Raw genomic sequence first — 14,398 nt, 5'->3', positions numbered from 1 at the left:
ATTATATAAGTTTTCTAAATTTTTATTTTTAACTTATATTTAAACTAACTTTAACTTTTATAAAAAAAAATTATATTTTTTCTCTTAAAATTCATAACTTTGTCAACAAAAATTCATACTCAACTTCAATCATTCTGAAGTTGCATTTTGATATAAGTCAGAAAAAAAAATCATTGCGCAAAAGTATTTCGATTTAAAAAATCGTTCTGTTGTTTACTGATTATAAACAATCCAGTAAATCTACAAACGACGCTTGATACTCTACTCCATAATTTGTTTAAGAATAATTATTAAATATTTTTTATAAACAATTGATATCCTATTAATTGCTGAACATTTTATCGTTTGAAATAGAATTTTTTTCGATGATGGTTTTTTATTATGTTTTCTTATTTTAATAATTTCAAATAAAAAAATAGATTTTAGTTTTATTTGTAAAATAGTAAGTATTTCTGTGAAAGACATTATTTATTATAAGTTAGATATTTCAGTAATTATAAACGGAGGAGAAAAATTAACCACCTTTTTAATAGATTTCTTAATATTGAAATCGTCATTAGTATTTTTTTTGTGTTTCAATATCTTTAAGTTGTATATTTTTAACTGCCCTTGATTTTTAATTTTATAATTATTTTTTCTTTCATTATTAAATTTATATATAAATTTTTAATAAAATATAAAAAAAATTAAAATTTTCGGACAAAAACCAAAAAGGATTATATAATTCATATTTTCAATTAGATAGATAAAAATGTAATCATAATGGGATATATTGAGGATTTGCAAAATATATTTTACTCTCATATTACTGTGTTTGTTGATTATTTCACAACCACCATTGATAATTCTAAATGTTATTCTAATAAATTTATTTAGGAAAATACTCCAAAATAAAGTAAGGCTCTTCCAAATTTTTAGACTTCAAATAAACACAAGTTAGGTGTTTCTTCCTTCATCTCATTTGTTCCTATATCCATCAATTAGATGAAATTATTAAAATGTCCCATATCAAAAAGTTCTTTCTAGAATATATTATAAAATATTTATTCTAGAAAACGCATTTTGGAATATATATAATATAATACATCATGGAAAATTTATTTTAGAAATTATATTTTGAAAAATGTTTTTCAAGAATATATTTCATGAATTCCAAAAGAAAAACAGATTTTAAAAATTTATGGAGTGGAGGGAAAAATTTGTTGGGGTGCAAGAAGAAACACCTCACAAGTTAATGAAAAAAATCCCAACTTAAGTTCTAGTCCATCAAATTATCTAAAACTGGTTTTATTAGAAATTACACCAACAAAATATTTACTTTAACTTTAAAATCACTAAAGATATATTAAAATAAAGAAGTGCTTTAAACAACCTAAGACCAAGAAGGATTTTTTCGCGTTACCAAAAAAAAACTCTACCAAGAAGGATGTTACTAAAAATACTTAAGAAGAAACTCGTCCAACCATCACCAAATATTGAAATTCTACCACTTGAGCTAGAGATTTTTGAAAATCTTGATGCCACTTCTGAGTTCAATAGTATCACTACTATTTTATTGGACTAACTAGCAAGCTTGGAATAATTTCCATAGTTAACATTTTCCTTCCTAAACTAGTGCACCATAAGCAAGTTTACCACAAAAATAGAGAAAAAGATAGGTGGCACATGCAGATTAGGTCCAAGCATTAACATGTTGATGAAGTTGTTATCATAACATGCAGGAACATGAATGTTTTGGGAGTTGTTTCTCAACATGCGACATAAAGGAAACCATTTTACCAAGAAACGTTAATGACGTTTATTCCCTGTCGTTGCTTCCCACCCCTGTAAGACATGATTCACAATTTCTTCTATTCCAACCTTATGCTTCACCTGCATATTAGATTTGTAAATCAAGTTAAGAAGGAAATGAGTGAAAAAGTTAAAGGATTGTAGCTCAAGACCATAATAAAGATACAGTTTGATTAGGATGCTAAAAATTCCAAAGCTGAAAAAATGTCCAATACTGTATATAGGTAAGGTGCAGTTCACAACAACCTATGTTATTACTTCAATGTTAAAAGGAAGTGAATCATACACAATACAATAATTCTAAACTGTTACCATAATTGGGCTTTGTATCTAAATTAATCTTAACCAGATTTTGCATTAGAACAGAACATATGCCTGAGGTGGAGAACTAATTCCTGGTGTAAACCAATAGGCCTCAATTTGTTTAAACAAGGGAAATATGCAATTAAAAACCTCAGTCACAAAGGTAATGTCTGCAAGTTACTTTAAGGTTAGGCCATTTATTTCATATTAACGGTTCCTTATAGTGTGATAAACATCCAGACATTAGAAGCAAGCATTCTAACTTAAAAAATAACATAGAAAAGGAAGCACAGTATTGTAAACTGCTGTATATTTAGTGCCACAAAGCATGCAAATACAGCAAAAAGTGAACACAGAAAGCCTAGGTGAAAAGCTGAAACTTGGATATACCATGGGGTTTAAGTGTATTAAGCCACAATTAAAATATATAACACCATTATTCCAACAAATAATCTACTTTACTAACCTGTGCAAAGACAAATGGTCCTCCATCTCTCATCCGCAAAGCATCTCGCTGCATGACTCCTAAATCAGCCCCAATTGCTTGAGCAAGGTCAGTCTTGTTTATCACCTGGAATGAAGTCCAACCAGTTCCATAATCATATTCTAAAACCTTGCAACAAGGATTGTATATAAGCATTGATGGATCTGTGACAAGAACAGTGCAAGATGATCTATGCAAATGGCACCTACAAGGAGATCGGCTTGTGTGATTCCAGGACCACCTTTCCGAGGAATTTTATCACCACCAGACACATCTATTATGTAAATGATGTAGTCAGCCAATTCCCTGCTGAAATTGGCAGCCAGGTTATCTGCAGAAGAAGGAAACTCAAGTGAATATCAAAATCTCTTGGGATCTAACTTAATTTCAAAAACAATGACACATGTGAGAACATAACTAATTTATAGAAACACTCCTTTAGCTTGTTCAAAATCAGGGTCAAAGGGAAAAATTCATTTTACTATTTTCCTCTCTTACAATGTGTTTATAGTAAAAATCATCCAAAACATGTTAACTAGATTCTAAACATAGTAACCAAGAGTTTAACTTTCACCCTATCAAGGAATCAAAAATCATCCAGGCATGTATTATAAAAGTGAATAAACTTAATAACATGAGAATCCATGATTAAGGAAAGCAATGTAATTAAACTGAAGTGAGTAATTAAAAATTAGATAAATAAAAATACCTCCCCCAGATTCACAAAGAAGTATGTCTGCTTTGAAGAGGTTAGAAAGCTCCTCCAGTGGTCCAAGATTAATACTAATGTCCTCCCGAATTGCAGCATGTGGGCAGCCCCCAGTTTCCACAGCGCGTATCCTTTCTTCTGGAAGAGCTTTGTGCTTCACCAAGAACTCACCATCTTCTTTAGTGAATATATCATTTGTCACCTGAAACAACACAGAAAGCAAGCACATTTTTTTTCTGCTTTTGTCAAATCAAGAATAAAATTGGAAGAAGAGAAGGTGGAAAAACTCACAGCAGCGAGACTGTAGTTATCCCGAAGGAACTCACAAAGGGCCAACATGAGAGCTGTTTTCCTGCATTACCATGAAAATGAAAAGGGCTTAACTTTTGAAGGGTGGCTTAAACAGAGAAAGAGGGAGAAGTGGGACCCACCCGGTGCCGACAGGTCCCCCAATTCCGACAGTGAAGGCTCTTTCGTTGAAATTCCTGTTAAGAGGAGGGGCTCTTCTGCTGAAGAAGCCAGGAGAGTAGATGGGTTCGTGAGAATGCGGCGCCAGACCATCGTGGCTATGGTACACCTTCCCATCCTTGCCTACCCATGACTTACTCTCTCCCTCTCCACCATCATGATCATGATCGTGATCGTGATCGTGATCGTGATCGTGATCGTGATCGTGATCGTGATCATGGTGGTGGTGGTGGTGGTGTTCGCCGTGGGAAGCCATGGAGTGTGTGTGAGTGAGGAGTGACTGTCTCGAACTCTGGAAGTGGAAGGAAACCACAGCACAAACCACTTTCAATCCACAAAATAAGGTTCAGTCAAATATACAGATTTTTCTTTTCTTACTTTTATTTTTAATGGCTGCTATTTTCCTTAATTTTGTCTTTTAAATTAGAATATATATATATATATATATATATATATATATATATATAAATATGATTTTAGTTTCTGATATTAAATTCTAGATCAAAATTATTTTTTTTAAAAACGGTTTTTAAAATTTAAAATTTAATATTTTTTTACCATGTCACTGGACCTTTGTTGTTATTCCAATAAAAAAAATTAATAAGAGGTAAAAATACTTTGTGACATTTATCTTGCCAGTAACAATATTAATCTCTGTCCTCTAAAATGAATACACCGGTTACACTTAAAATTTCCGACTAAATTTAAAGAGCTAAAATAGTTTTTAAAAACTTATTTTTTTTATCTTTCAAATTAGTGTTAGAAATTAAAATTGTATTTTTCTAAATTTGAAAACTTAAAATATGAAAATATCACATTCATTTTTCTTGGATTATATTAAATGATATTTACATTCTTCTAATAAACACTATTAAACAATTAATGTTTTAGGACATAAAATGATGCATTTCAAATTGGGAAAGTAGAAAATAGGTAAAAAAAAATACTAAAATAAAAAATGTTTTATCCTATAAAAATGTATTAAGATGTTTTAACAATTATGTCAGGTTAATTCGCATAACTAAAATAATTTAAAACATTTCTTCCTACAGTAAAAGAATAAAATACACATTTTGATATTTAATTGTTTTTTTATATATTGAGATTTTTTATTATTTAATATATTTTTATTTTCTAGAAAAGTGGAAGTTATGAGACAGATATTTGGATGTCATGTGATAAAATATCCATTGAAAACACAAACAAGCTTTAAAATATATATTGTGAAACTTTATATTCTTGAAATTTTATATTTAATTATACTTAAGTAATGTTAATATAACATGTCAATAAGAAGGTAGACTGACTCAGCCTTATCTTATTATAATTGTATAATTTAACTACACACAAATAATATTAACTATACAATCTAGAATAAATACAATCTTATCTTATATATTATTATATTGGTTTTGGAAATTGACAATCACAAAATCAGATGAAATCAAATTGTAAATTATTATAAAGTGAAAATTTAATTGTTATTTTTTGTAGTAGTGATGGGAGGTGAATGGTGATTGTTAATGGTTGGTTTGAAAGCTCAAAGTCCAATGGTGAAACGTGAACTCTAACATTCATGTACGAAGAAGAAGACAAAACCTAAACTCTGTCATTTATTTGCTTCTTTAATTCACACTAACACACGCAATGTCATGTTACTACTGATTCCTCATGTTCAGTTGCTTTCGTAGTTTTGTCTCTCATGGAAATCATAAATAAATATCACAAAAATATGTCTATTGTACTTGTATTTAGTAAAATATCTTCAAGTAATGAGAATCTTTGTTATAACAAACTTGTGTTCTTTATTGTTATTATTGCTTTTGAAGATAAAAAATAAATTGAAAAAGGAATGTACATAAGTAATTAAAATTAGTCATGGTTGAAATTATAAATAACAAATGAAAATTAGGAGTATTTTTTTTCCAAATTTTCTTTCTCTTTTTTACTTTTTTTATTCTCAATCTTTATCTCTTCTAAAATCCGATTATATCTAGCAGCAGTTAGGAATATTTTAAATTGATCAAATTTTCAAACAAATAAGTTGTTTATTTTAGAGATTTTTTATTCTATCCCCTCTCTTATGAATTTGTCATCAATTTAGAGAAATTAGTTAAGAAAAATGAAAATCTCAATTTGGTTAAGTTTATATTAAAATTTGGTTATGTTTACATATTTTGCTTTAGATAATCTCAATCTTGAGTAGTTCTCTTGCTTGAGCAGGAACTTTCTTTGGAATAAGAAATTACAAATAAGGAAATTTATTCATATTTTTTTATAAAACTTAAGAATTTTTTTTATTAGCAAGAAAGAAAAAATAAATAAGAATCACTTCAGAGTGGTCCAATCCTTATACAGAATAATAACTCATCATCTAAGAACAACACAAAAACTCAAACACACCTAACAACTACGGAAAGCACAACCGCCAACATCCAACCAAACAACCAACACTTAAAAACAACACTAAATTAGAAACATTCACACCAGGGGATTAAGACACCAGTCAGAATAAGAAAAAACAAGCTGAAGGGACCTTAGAGACAATCTAAGACCAAATCTTTAATTGAATAAGAGCAAACACTTCTGAAACATCCACCACCCCTCATTTAAAAATTATCTTATTCCTGAGTCTCCAAATCTCACTTACTATAGCAATCCAGTTATAAAACTTTAGGATAGAAAATTTGGATATGAAGATGACTTGATCACGAGATTTTGGTTTTTAGGCAGGGATGATATTTTGTTTGAAAACTATTTGAATGTTTGAAACTAAATGTTATTTGAGTTTTGGTTAAAATGATTTTTTAGAATGTTTTGAATTGAACATTCTCGATGAGAAGTTAATTTAGTGATCATATTATGCATGTTAAGGTATATACTTTATTAAACTAAGTTTTGAATATGGTTTTGATGACTTTAGTTAGTTCTTATAAGTGTTCCATGTATTAGACTGAGTTTGATGGGAATGAAATATATATTGAGTTAGAATGATTAAGATTGAATGGAAATGAGTAAAGGGTGATATTTAAGAAAATTTTGGATTGTACTCATTATTTTGAATGTGTTTGAGAGTTGTATTTGTCAAATCGGTTTTGGGTAAAACTTTGAAAATAAATTTGTTATCTTCCATGAGGTTGATTTTCTTATATTTTCGCTCAAACGAAAGATTTTTGCTCGAGAAAAAAATAGAACAGAGATCCAAACTTTACTTTGAGACCTATTTTCGTTTAAGTAAAAATAGAAATGCAACTCAACTTTAGCCCTGACCAGATTTTTGTTCAAACAAAAGAATTTTCATTCAAGCGAGACAATTTTAGCTCTAGAGAAAATATTTTCGCTCAAGCTATTTTTTTTATCTTCTATTGTCTTTAATGTGAATGTTCATTATAAATGTAAAATGAATATTAATTTGTATATTTAATTATTTTTTAATTTTGTTTAAATGAGTTATCTTGTATGGAAATAGTTATTGAGAATGATAATACTTGTTGAATTGGAGGCCACAAATTTGGGATGATATGTGAACCATTGTTTGATTTGTGTATTAAGTATTGATACTTGTTTTGTAACAGAGATATAATTGTTTCACTGATGGTCTAAGTTACATAGACTAAAATATTAAGTGATGAGAAAGTGATGGCATATGTAGATTTATGGACTTAGGTTGTAATGAACTTATCAGGATTCGTTATTCTTAAGTTCGTTTGTAAATATAAGTACTAGTTTGAACTAGATTTTAGTCTCTAGTGGGACATCCTTAATATGACTCTTTTGGAAGGCGTGAGCCGATACATTTGTTGAATATCTTTATATATATATATATATATATATATATATATATACCCATTTATGGTTTATAGTTGTTGAAATGTTTGTATTGAATGATTTTTTGTTTTCATTAAATTGATTTATAAATTTATCAATCATAATATTTTTCTTTTATACACATTTGTGTTATGGTAAACATTTATTTCAATAGCTTGTCATGGTACTTCATTTTCTGTGTTGAATTGTTATTATTGTACTATATACACGAATATATATATATATATATATATATATAGGTGTAGGAGTGATGCAAATCACCTTGACAAGCAGATGACTAAGGACACAACAGACACTTCACAATTAGGTCAATCATATCAGCATATAAGATCAGGTCCCACCAAACCTCTGGAGAGTCTCAGCAGAAGAAGAACCAAACATAAACCATAATATCATATGTTCTTCCTTCTAGTCTTTTCACAAGACAAGTTTATGTAAATAAATTGGGCTTACTTTGGGTGTACTTAGCATAAATTCGGATGTACTTAGCATAAACTGGGCTTGTGCCAAGCCCAACTTTCATGACAAGTGCACCTAGGCTTAGGATTTTTTTGACCTACCTTCTAAAAGGTTTCTCACAAATGATGTCCCTACCTCTCTCACTCTTGATCCCCAAGTCACTCTCTCCTATATAAAGGGTGTCTCACCTCATGTAATTTACACATTGAATTTTAAATAGAAAAGAAACTATGTCAGAGTATTTAGTGAGCCAAGTCTCCTAGAATTTGGGTCTTATCTTGAGTGTAGTGAACCTCAAGTGGCGGCTCTTCACCACTCATCTTGGAGTCTCCTCCCCCTTTAAGTGGCGTGACCACACATTCATCATTTTAAGCTTCTCTTTCCTTTCGTCTTTTTATTTTCCTTCCTTTGCGCCATTTCCATTACTTTATGTTATTGTGTTTAACTTTTTCTATTCGGTTTCCATCTTCTTTCTTTCCCTCATATGCTCTTTAATTCTGCATCTCTTCATCATCAACACCATATAATTGTGTTTTCTCTTTGCCCTCTAGAAGTGAACCTTCATACTTACTTAACCACTTGGTTAAGTTCGTGTCCAGTGAGAATCTTCTTTAGGTTTCTCACTATATTCTGCTAATTCAAAAAGCTTAAACAAAAGTGCAACCTCTGAAATGTGTCAATCTAAAATGAATTCACATCAAGGAGCAACATCAGGAAGATATTATAGTTTTACTTGTGACTCTATCTTTGTGGAAATTTGTATTTACAAACATATATTTTGTATATGTTTAATTTGTATTTTGAAATATTATATGTTTTGTATGTGCCCTCTGTTGGGTCTATAGTAAAGTATATAATTTTATGAGGGTGTTACATTATGATATCAAATTTGTTCGTCCTTAGGATAATCTGAGGGTAGTAGATTTTTTATGTCTCTTTTGCGTGTAAATATTTATTTAATCTAGTTTAAGGACATAGCTAAAAGTTTTTAGTTGAATGATGGTTTTTGAAATCATGTTTGTATTTGAGTTAAATGATTGTTATGGATGAAAATAAAAGTATTAAGGGAAAAAGAATCTTCAAAAAGTGGTGAGGGTTTATACTTATAATTAAATGTTACAGGAGGTTGATGTAAGGGTTTTTTAGAATAGTAATGTTGTTAACAGAATTGAATTGTGATGACCAGACTTTTTACTTGGACGAATAATAAGAATAAATTTTTCTAGAGTTGTAGTATAGATTGATTAGTTTACTACTATTTGTAATTCTTGACATACAGAAAAAAAAAAATTAGTATAAGGTATCACATCATAGGTTGAGTTGTGTATGGATGCAAGAAAATAGGGCAATAAATTATGCTTGAAGGAAACTTAAAGCTCATTACCATACTCATGTTATAAAGATGGTGGTAATGGTGTTATCTTGAAGATTTGGAGACATTATCTTTATAGTTCTCAGTCTCACAAGTTCAATATTGTAAAAGTGTCAATTACTTGTTTGATCAAAAGAGACTAGACATAAGACAAAAGATATTTATCAAGTTATTAAAGAATTAAGATTTCAAGTTTATGTATCATCTTAGAAGGCTAATCTAGTTGAGAATACCTTAAGTGGAAAGACAATCCAAGTGACAAATGGGGTGACCAATAACTTAAGTAAATTGAGTGTTCAATAATAAACAACTTAAGGATTTCGTATTGGTAGTAAATGGAGTTTCGAGATTTAAGACAAAGTTTATGTATCCGCAGACAATAAGTTAGAGAAAGTTATCTAGAATAAAAATTATAAGAATGACTTAGTTTGCATAAGGCATGACTAAGATATACCAGTACCTAAAGGAATTCTTTTGATTACTCAATATAAAGAGGGAGATGACTTAATATATCTTTATTTGTCTAACTTGTTACAAGATCAAAGTGGAGCATCAAAGACTTGGAAGAATGTTACAACAGTTAGATGTGGAGTAGAAATGGAGTAGTATTCTTATGCAATTAGGAATATCTAAAGAATCATAGATAGAAATGTTATGTAAATTGTAAAGCTCAAACAATTTATACAAGGATGAAGGACAAGGACCAAAAGCTACCATTCCAAGCATGTTGAAACTTAGTAGTAAGATAATCAAAGAGATACACCTAAACAAACACCACAAGTCATCCCAAAAAGTATTTTCTAAGATAGTGTCATAATAATCCTTAATACCTGACCATATAGAAGAAGAATAAAAGGTAGAATTTTTCTGATACTTAGATTTAAGAAACCTGACCTTCATCAAAGCAGTCCAAGGCATACCACTATATGCAAAATCCTAGGAAATCCTAAGGATATATGCTTTGTTTTCAACCTAAAAATTAGGAATTTTTAGCCCACCATTTGATTTAGAACAACAAATCTTAGACCAATTAGCCATGGTGATACTTTGCTTATTAATATCACATGTTCACATAAGATTCCTTTACCATCATCATAAGTGCATGTAGAGATTTTTTACTTCAAGCATTTACCACAAGGGGGTTTTCCTTTCCAAGATGATATTGCAACTCAAAGTCATAATTCTTAAGAAATTCCATCCATCTATATTGTCTTAGGTTTAGTTCTTTCTGGTAAAAAAAAAGGTACTTCAAGCTTTGATAATCACTAGAAACTTCAAACCTTTCTCATACAAGTAATATTTCCATATTTTTAACGTAAACACTATTGCAACTAATTATATATACCATGGGTAGGGTATTAACTTTATTTTATATGAGTTCAGTGGTAGAACTTGGTTATACCCTAACTTTTTTTTATACATATATATAAATTAATATATAAATAAAAATACTTTATAAATTTTAACATATATATAAATTTTAATATATTTTATAAATTTGGTACCCCTAATTTTTTTGTGCACTTACAAAAAAAATTGGCATCCCAAAATTTTTGTACACCTATAAAAGTTTTTGGTACCCTCAAAATATTTTTTAAAGATCTTTAAATGTCTGAATTATTATGAAACATAAGTTGTCACTCTTCTTTCTTGCATCACTACACATCACAATCTTTGTCCGGAGGCATCACAATATACCTCAAACTTTTTGGTAGTGTCATGAAGAATTAAAATAGGTACAAATGTTAATTTTTGTTTTCAACTCTTGAAAACCAATTTCACATGCTTTCTCCTATTCAAAAGGTTGAGCTTGTGTGTAAGACTAGTAAAAGGTAATGCTAATTTAAAAAAATCTTTAATGAACTTTCTATAATACCCTATTAATCCAAAGAAACTATATATTTATAGGATATTTTTTAGTATACAACTTCAACTTTTGAGGGATCAACAACAATGTCATGTTGAAAAAATTGAACTTGTTTCAATTAGAACTCACACTTTGACTATTTCTCATACAATTTCGTTTCTTTGAGCATTATAGGACAATCCTAACATGTCTCTCATGTTCCTCATAATTTTTGGAATATGTTAAAATACCATCGATAAAAATCATTACAAATTTATGAAAATATTATTAATATAATCCATAAAAATGAGAGGAACATTGATTACAAGAGAAAATAAAATAAGAATTAATGTAAAATAACACATATTGCACCAGTTGCATTAGACAACCATGTCATGTGTCTCTTTTACATCAATTCACCTAATATTTTTTTATAGAATAAAGTTTATTGCACAATAATCGATGTGGTATGTCATTTTCTAATACAACGTTATTAAATATTCATAATTGTAATATTTTCACTTTTTACATTATTTTTAAACTTACATCAGTACTCTAATTGATATAAATATTTAGTGAGATAAAATATTTCTTTCTAAATAGTATAACATAATACTATAATCCATTTAAATTAAAATCTAAGTTCCATAAAAAATCTTATAAAACATTTGCAACAAAGATTCTCTTAAAAAAACATATTATCATGATCATATAATTTTTGTTTAAATATGTTATTATTCTTTAATTTGTTTTCAAATTATACTTTTATTTCTCTAAAAAATTATGGGTCTCAAACATTAAATTTTGCATCCTTAATCCCTACCATTTAATATAATTGTTAAATGAATTGTAATGTCAAATATTTGTCTAATGTGGCATGCATGTGTATTTTTTAATAAATTATATTTTTAGTTTCTTATCTTTTAAAACATTTAGTTCTTAAAATATCCTCTCTTAAAAAGCAAATCATTTGTAGTCCCTTAATGCTTTTGTAGCTCCCAATGTAGATTACATGTTACAATACAGTCAAGAAACCAAATATTTTTTATTATTGAAATATTTTTTTAGTGCTTCTAAGATATTATATTTATGTTTGTGGATTGTTAATTTTAAATACTATATATAGTATATATACTTTATTTATTTTAAAACATGTTTACTTTAACTTGGAAATATTTCGAATTAACAACATTTATATATTGTTTTTGTCATTAAAAAAATAAAAATATTATTTGTCAGAAGTGGGATTTGAACCCACACCCTCTTTCGAAGACCAGAACTTGAGTCTGGCGCCTTAGACCACTCGGCCATCCTGACTTATATTATATAATCTAATTTAAAATTATTTAAACTATATAAATTGTAAAATATGAAAAAAATTTGTAAAACGACTCTGCTGGGGATCGAACCCAGAATCTCTGGTTCCGTAGACCAGCGCCTTATCCATTGGGCCACAGAGTCATTTTTGTTTAATTTACATATATTTCTGTACTTAAATACATTGTATAATTTTTGAATAAAAGAAAATGCCCTGAAATAATTTGGATTCCACAAGTACTACGACAACTAATCTGACCATAAAACATATTGAAGTTTGAACAATGGACTTCAATTTTTAAGGGGTTCTCCGCTTAAAGTTTGACCAACTCTTTTAAGACTTTCTAATCGGGTCCTTGAACTCAATTATTTCAATTTATGTACTTAATATTCAATAATTTTTACTTGGATTAATAATGCTGTGAAAATAGCTTACACAAAGAACCCAATTATAAAAAATGTAAAAGATCAAGACTTAGATACAATTTCTATTTTAATATATGAATCAAAATAAATAAAATGAGAAACAAAAAGTATTTATCCGTATCTATTGATTGAGAGCAAAAACAAGTTCTGCCACTTTTTTATCAGTTACAATTTTAGAAAAATGATACTTTCACCACTCTTAAATTTATATAAATTTTTTGATGTGATAAATTTAGAAATAAATATATATAATAAAGAATAAATTTATAATTAAATAATATAAAAAAATATTAAAGTGAGTTGTGAACGTATAATTATCCAAAATTTTAACATGTTATGCACCTAAAGTGGCCCTCACAACACGGACACTGTCACCACAAGCTATGTGTTGTAGCTTTTCTGTCATACTTTTTTATCTTTCTTTTTGTTTAGCTACTGATAATCCTCTGGTTTAATTATAATTCTTTGCATGCTTAGTGTTTACGCTTCTAAAGCTGATTACATACTTCCAGCACCGTTATATAGTGCAGGCACACTAATTGTTTAAGGGGAGAGAGACAAAACATTATCATTAACTCCCCACTCTCTCAGATCATTGTGTTTACGGTTTCAGCTACATATTACAACTCAAAATTCCTCACTCGTCTCAAATCGTAACTATATAATGACTTGTGGTGTTCCACTATTTTCATCATTCACAAATATTTACAGACACTGCCCAACTAGTAGTTATTCATCAAGTGATGGATGGTACAAAAATGGAGAGCTGCAAAACTGTTTTAGTTCTCACTTTCTACATTATGGCTATGTTGGTTTTTGCTCAGTGTTGTGTGGCTGAGAATGTGGTAGAAGATGTTGCTGCAATTCCACCCGCACCAATGGAAAGCGCAGGAGTGCAACTTTGTGCCCAAGCTGTTTTTGTAGTCTTTGCTTTTGTGGTTGCTAGGTTCACCTGAGAAGAGTAATACGATGTCCAGTTTCTCAGAGAATATACAATTACATGATTTAATTCTTTATTTTCTGTGGGTTGATGTTTGTTGAAACAGAGTTGGGATCTGTAATGCTCAGAGAATTGGTGTTTTCACAACATTTATCAACCATCTATGTAATGTTTCCTTTGCTTGTAATACAGCAAATATTTTAAACACCAGCTAACTTGCATACTCTTCTGTTTCATTTCTTTATTTCTTTCTCAATATAGTTTATATTTATATTTTATGGTATCATTGCTAGTAATTAATCTCCTTTGAAATTTATTAAACACGCATTATGTAGCGAAATTTAAATGAATGTATTATGATTCAAGTTATGAGGAGGTTAAAATATAAAATATTCATGTGCTGATATAGAGTCATAGAATACACATAAGAATATTGTATTTGCATGATACAAGTT

General features: G+C 29.1%; 1 protein-coding gene and 2 non-coding genes across 3 annotated transcripts; all 3 read right to left on the bottom strand.

The window, feature by feature from the left end:
* Window positions 1–1,527: 1,527 nt before the first annotated feature.
* UREG (urease accessory protein G) lies at window positions 1,528–4,110 on the bottom strand. Its single transcript, XM_068613561.2, has 6 exons — window positions 3,719–4,110; window positions 3,579–3,639; window positions 3,288–3,489; window positions 2,788–2,909; window positions 2,561–2,665; window positions 1,528–1,872 (listed from the first exon to the last, which is right to left on the bottom strand). The coding sequence occupies exons 1-6, from the start codon at window positions 4,009–4,011 to the stop codon at window positions 1,789–1,791; spliced, it is 867 nt and encodes a 288-aa protein (XP_068469662.2). The 5' UTR covers window positions 4,012–4,110; the 3' UTR covers window positions 1,528–1,788.
* An 8,383-nt stretch (window positions 4,111–12,493) lies between these two features.
* TRNAL-CAA (transfer RNA leucine (anticodon CAA)) lies at window positions 12,494–12,577 on the bottom strand. Its single transcript has one exon. It is a non-coding gene; the product is annotated as a tRNA-Leu (tRNA).
* Window positions 12,578–12,648: 71 nt separating this feature from the next.
* TRNAR-ACG (transfer RNA arginine (anticodon ACG)) lies at window positions 12,649–12,721 on the bottom strand. Its single transcript has one exon. It is a non-coding gene; the product is annotated as a tRNA-Arg (tRNA).
* Between the last annotated feature and the right edge of the window lie 1,677 nt (window positions 12,722–14,398).

The sequence above is a fragment of the Phaseolus vulgaris genome, chromosome 2, assembly GCF_051622355.1.
Source record: "Phaseolus vulgaris cultivar YP4 chromosome 2, ASM5162235v1, whole genome shotgun sequence".
Lineage (NCBI taxonomy): Eukaryota > Viridiplantae > Streptophyta > Magnoliopsida > Fabales > Fabaceae > Phaseolus > Phaseolus vulgaris.
The sequence above is the reverse complement of the archived record's forward strand: the minus strand, read 5'-3'. Positions and strand labels throughout refer to the sequence as shown.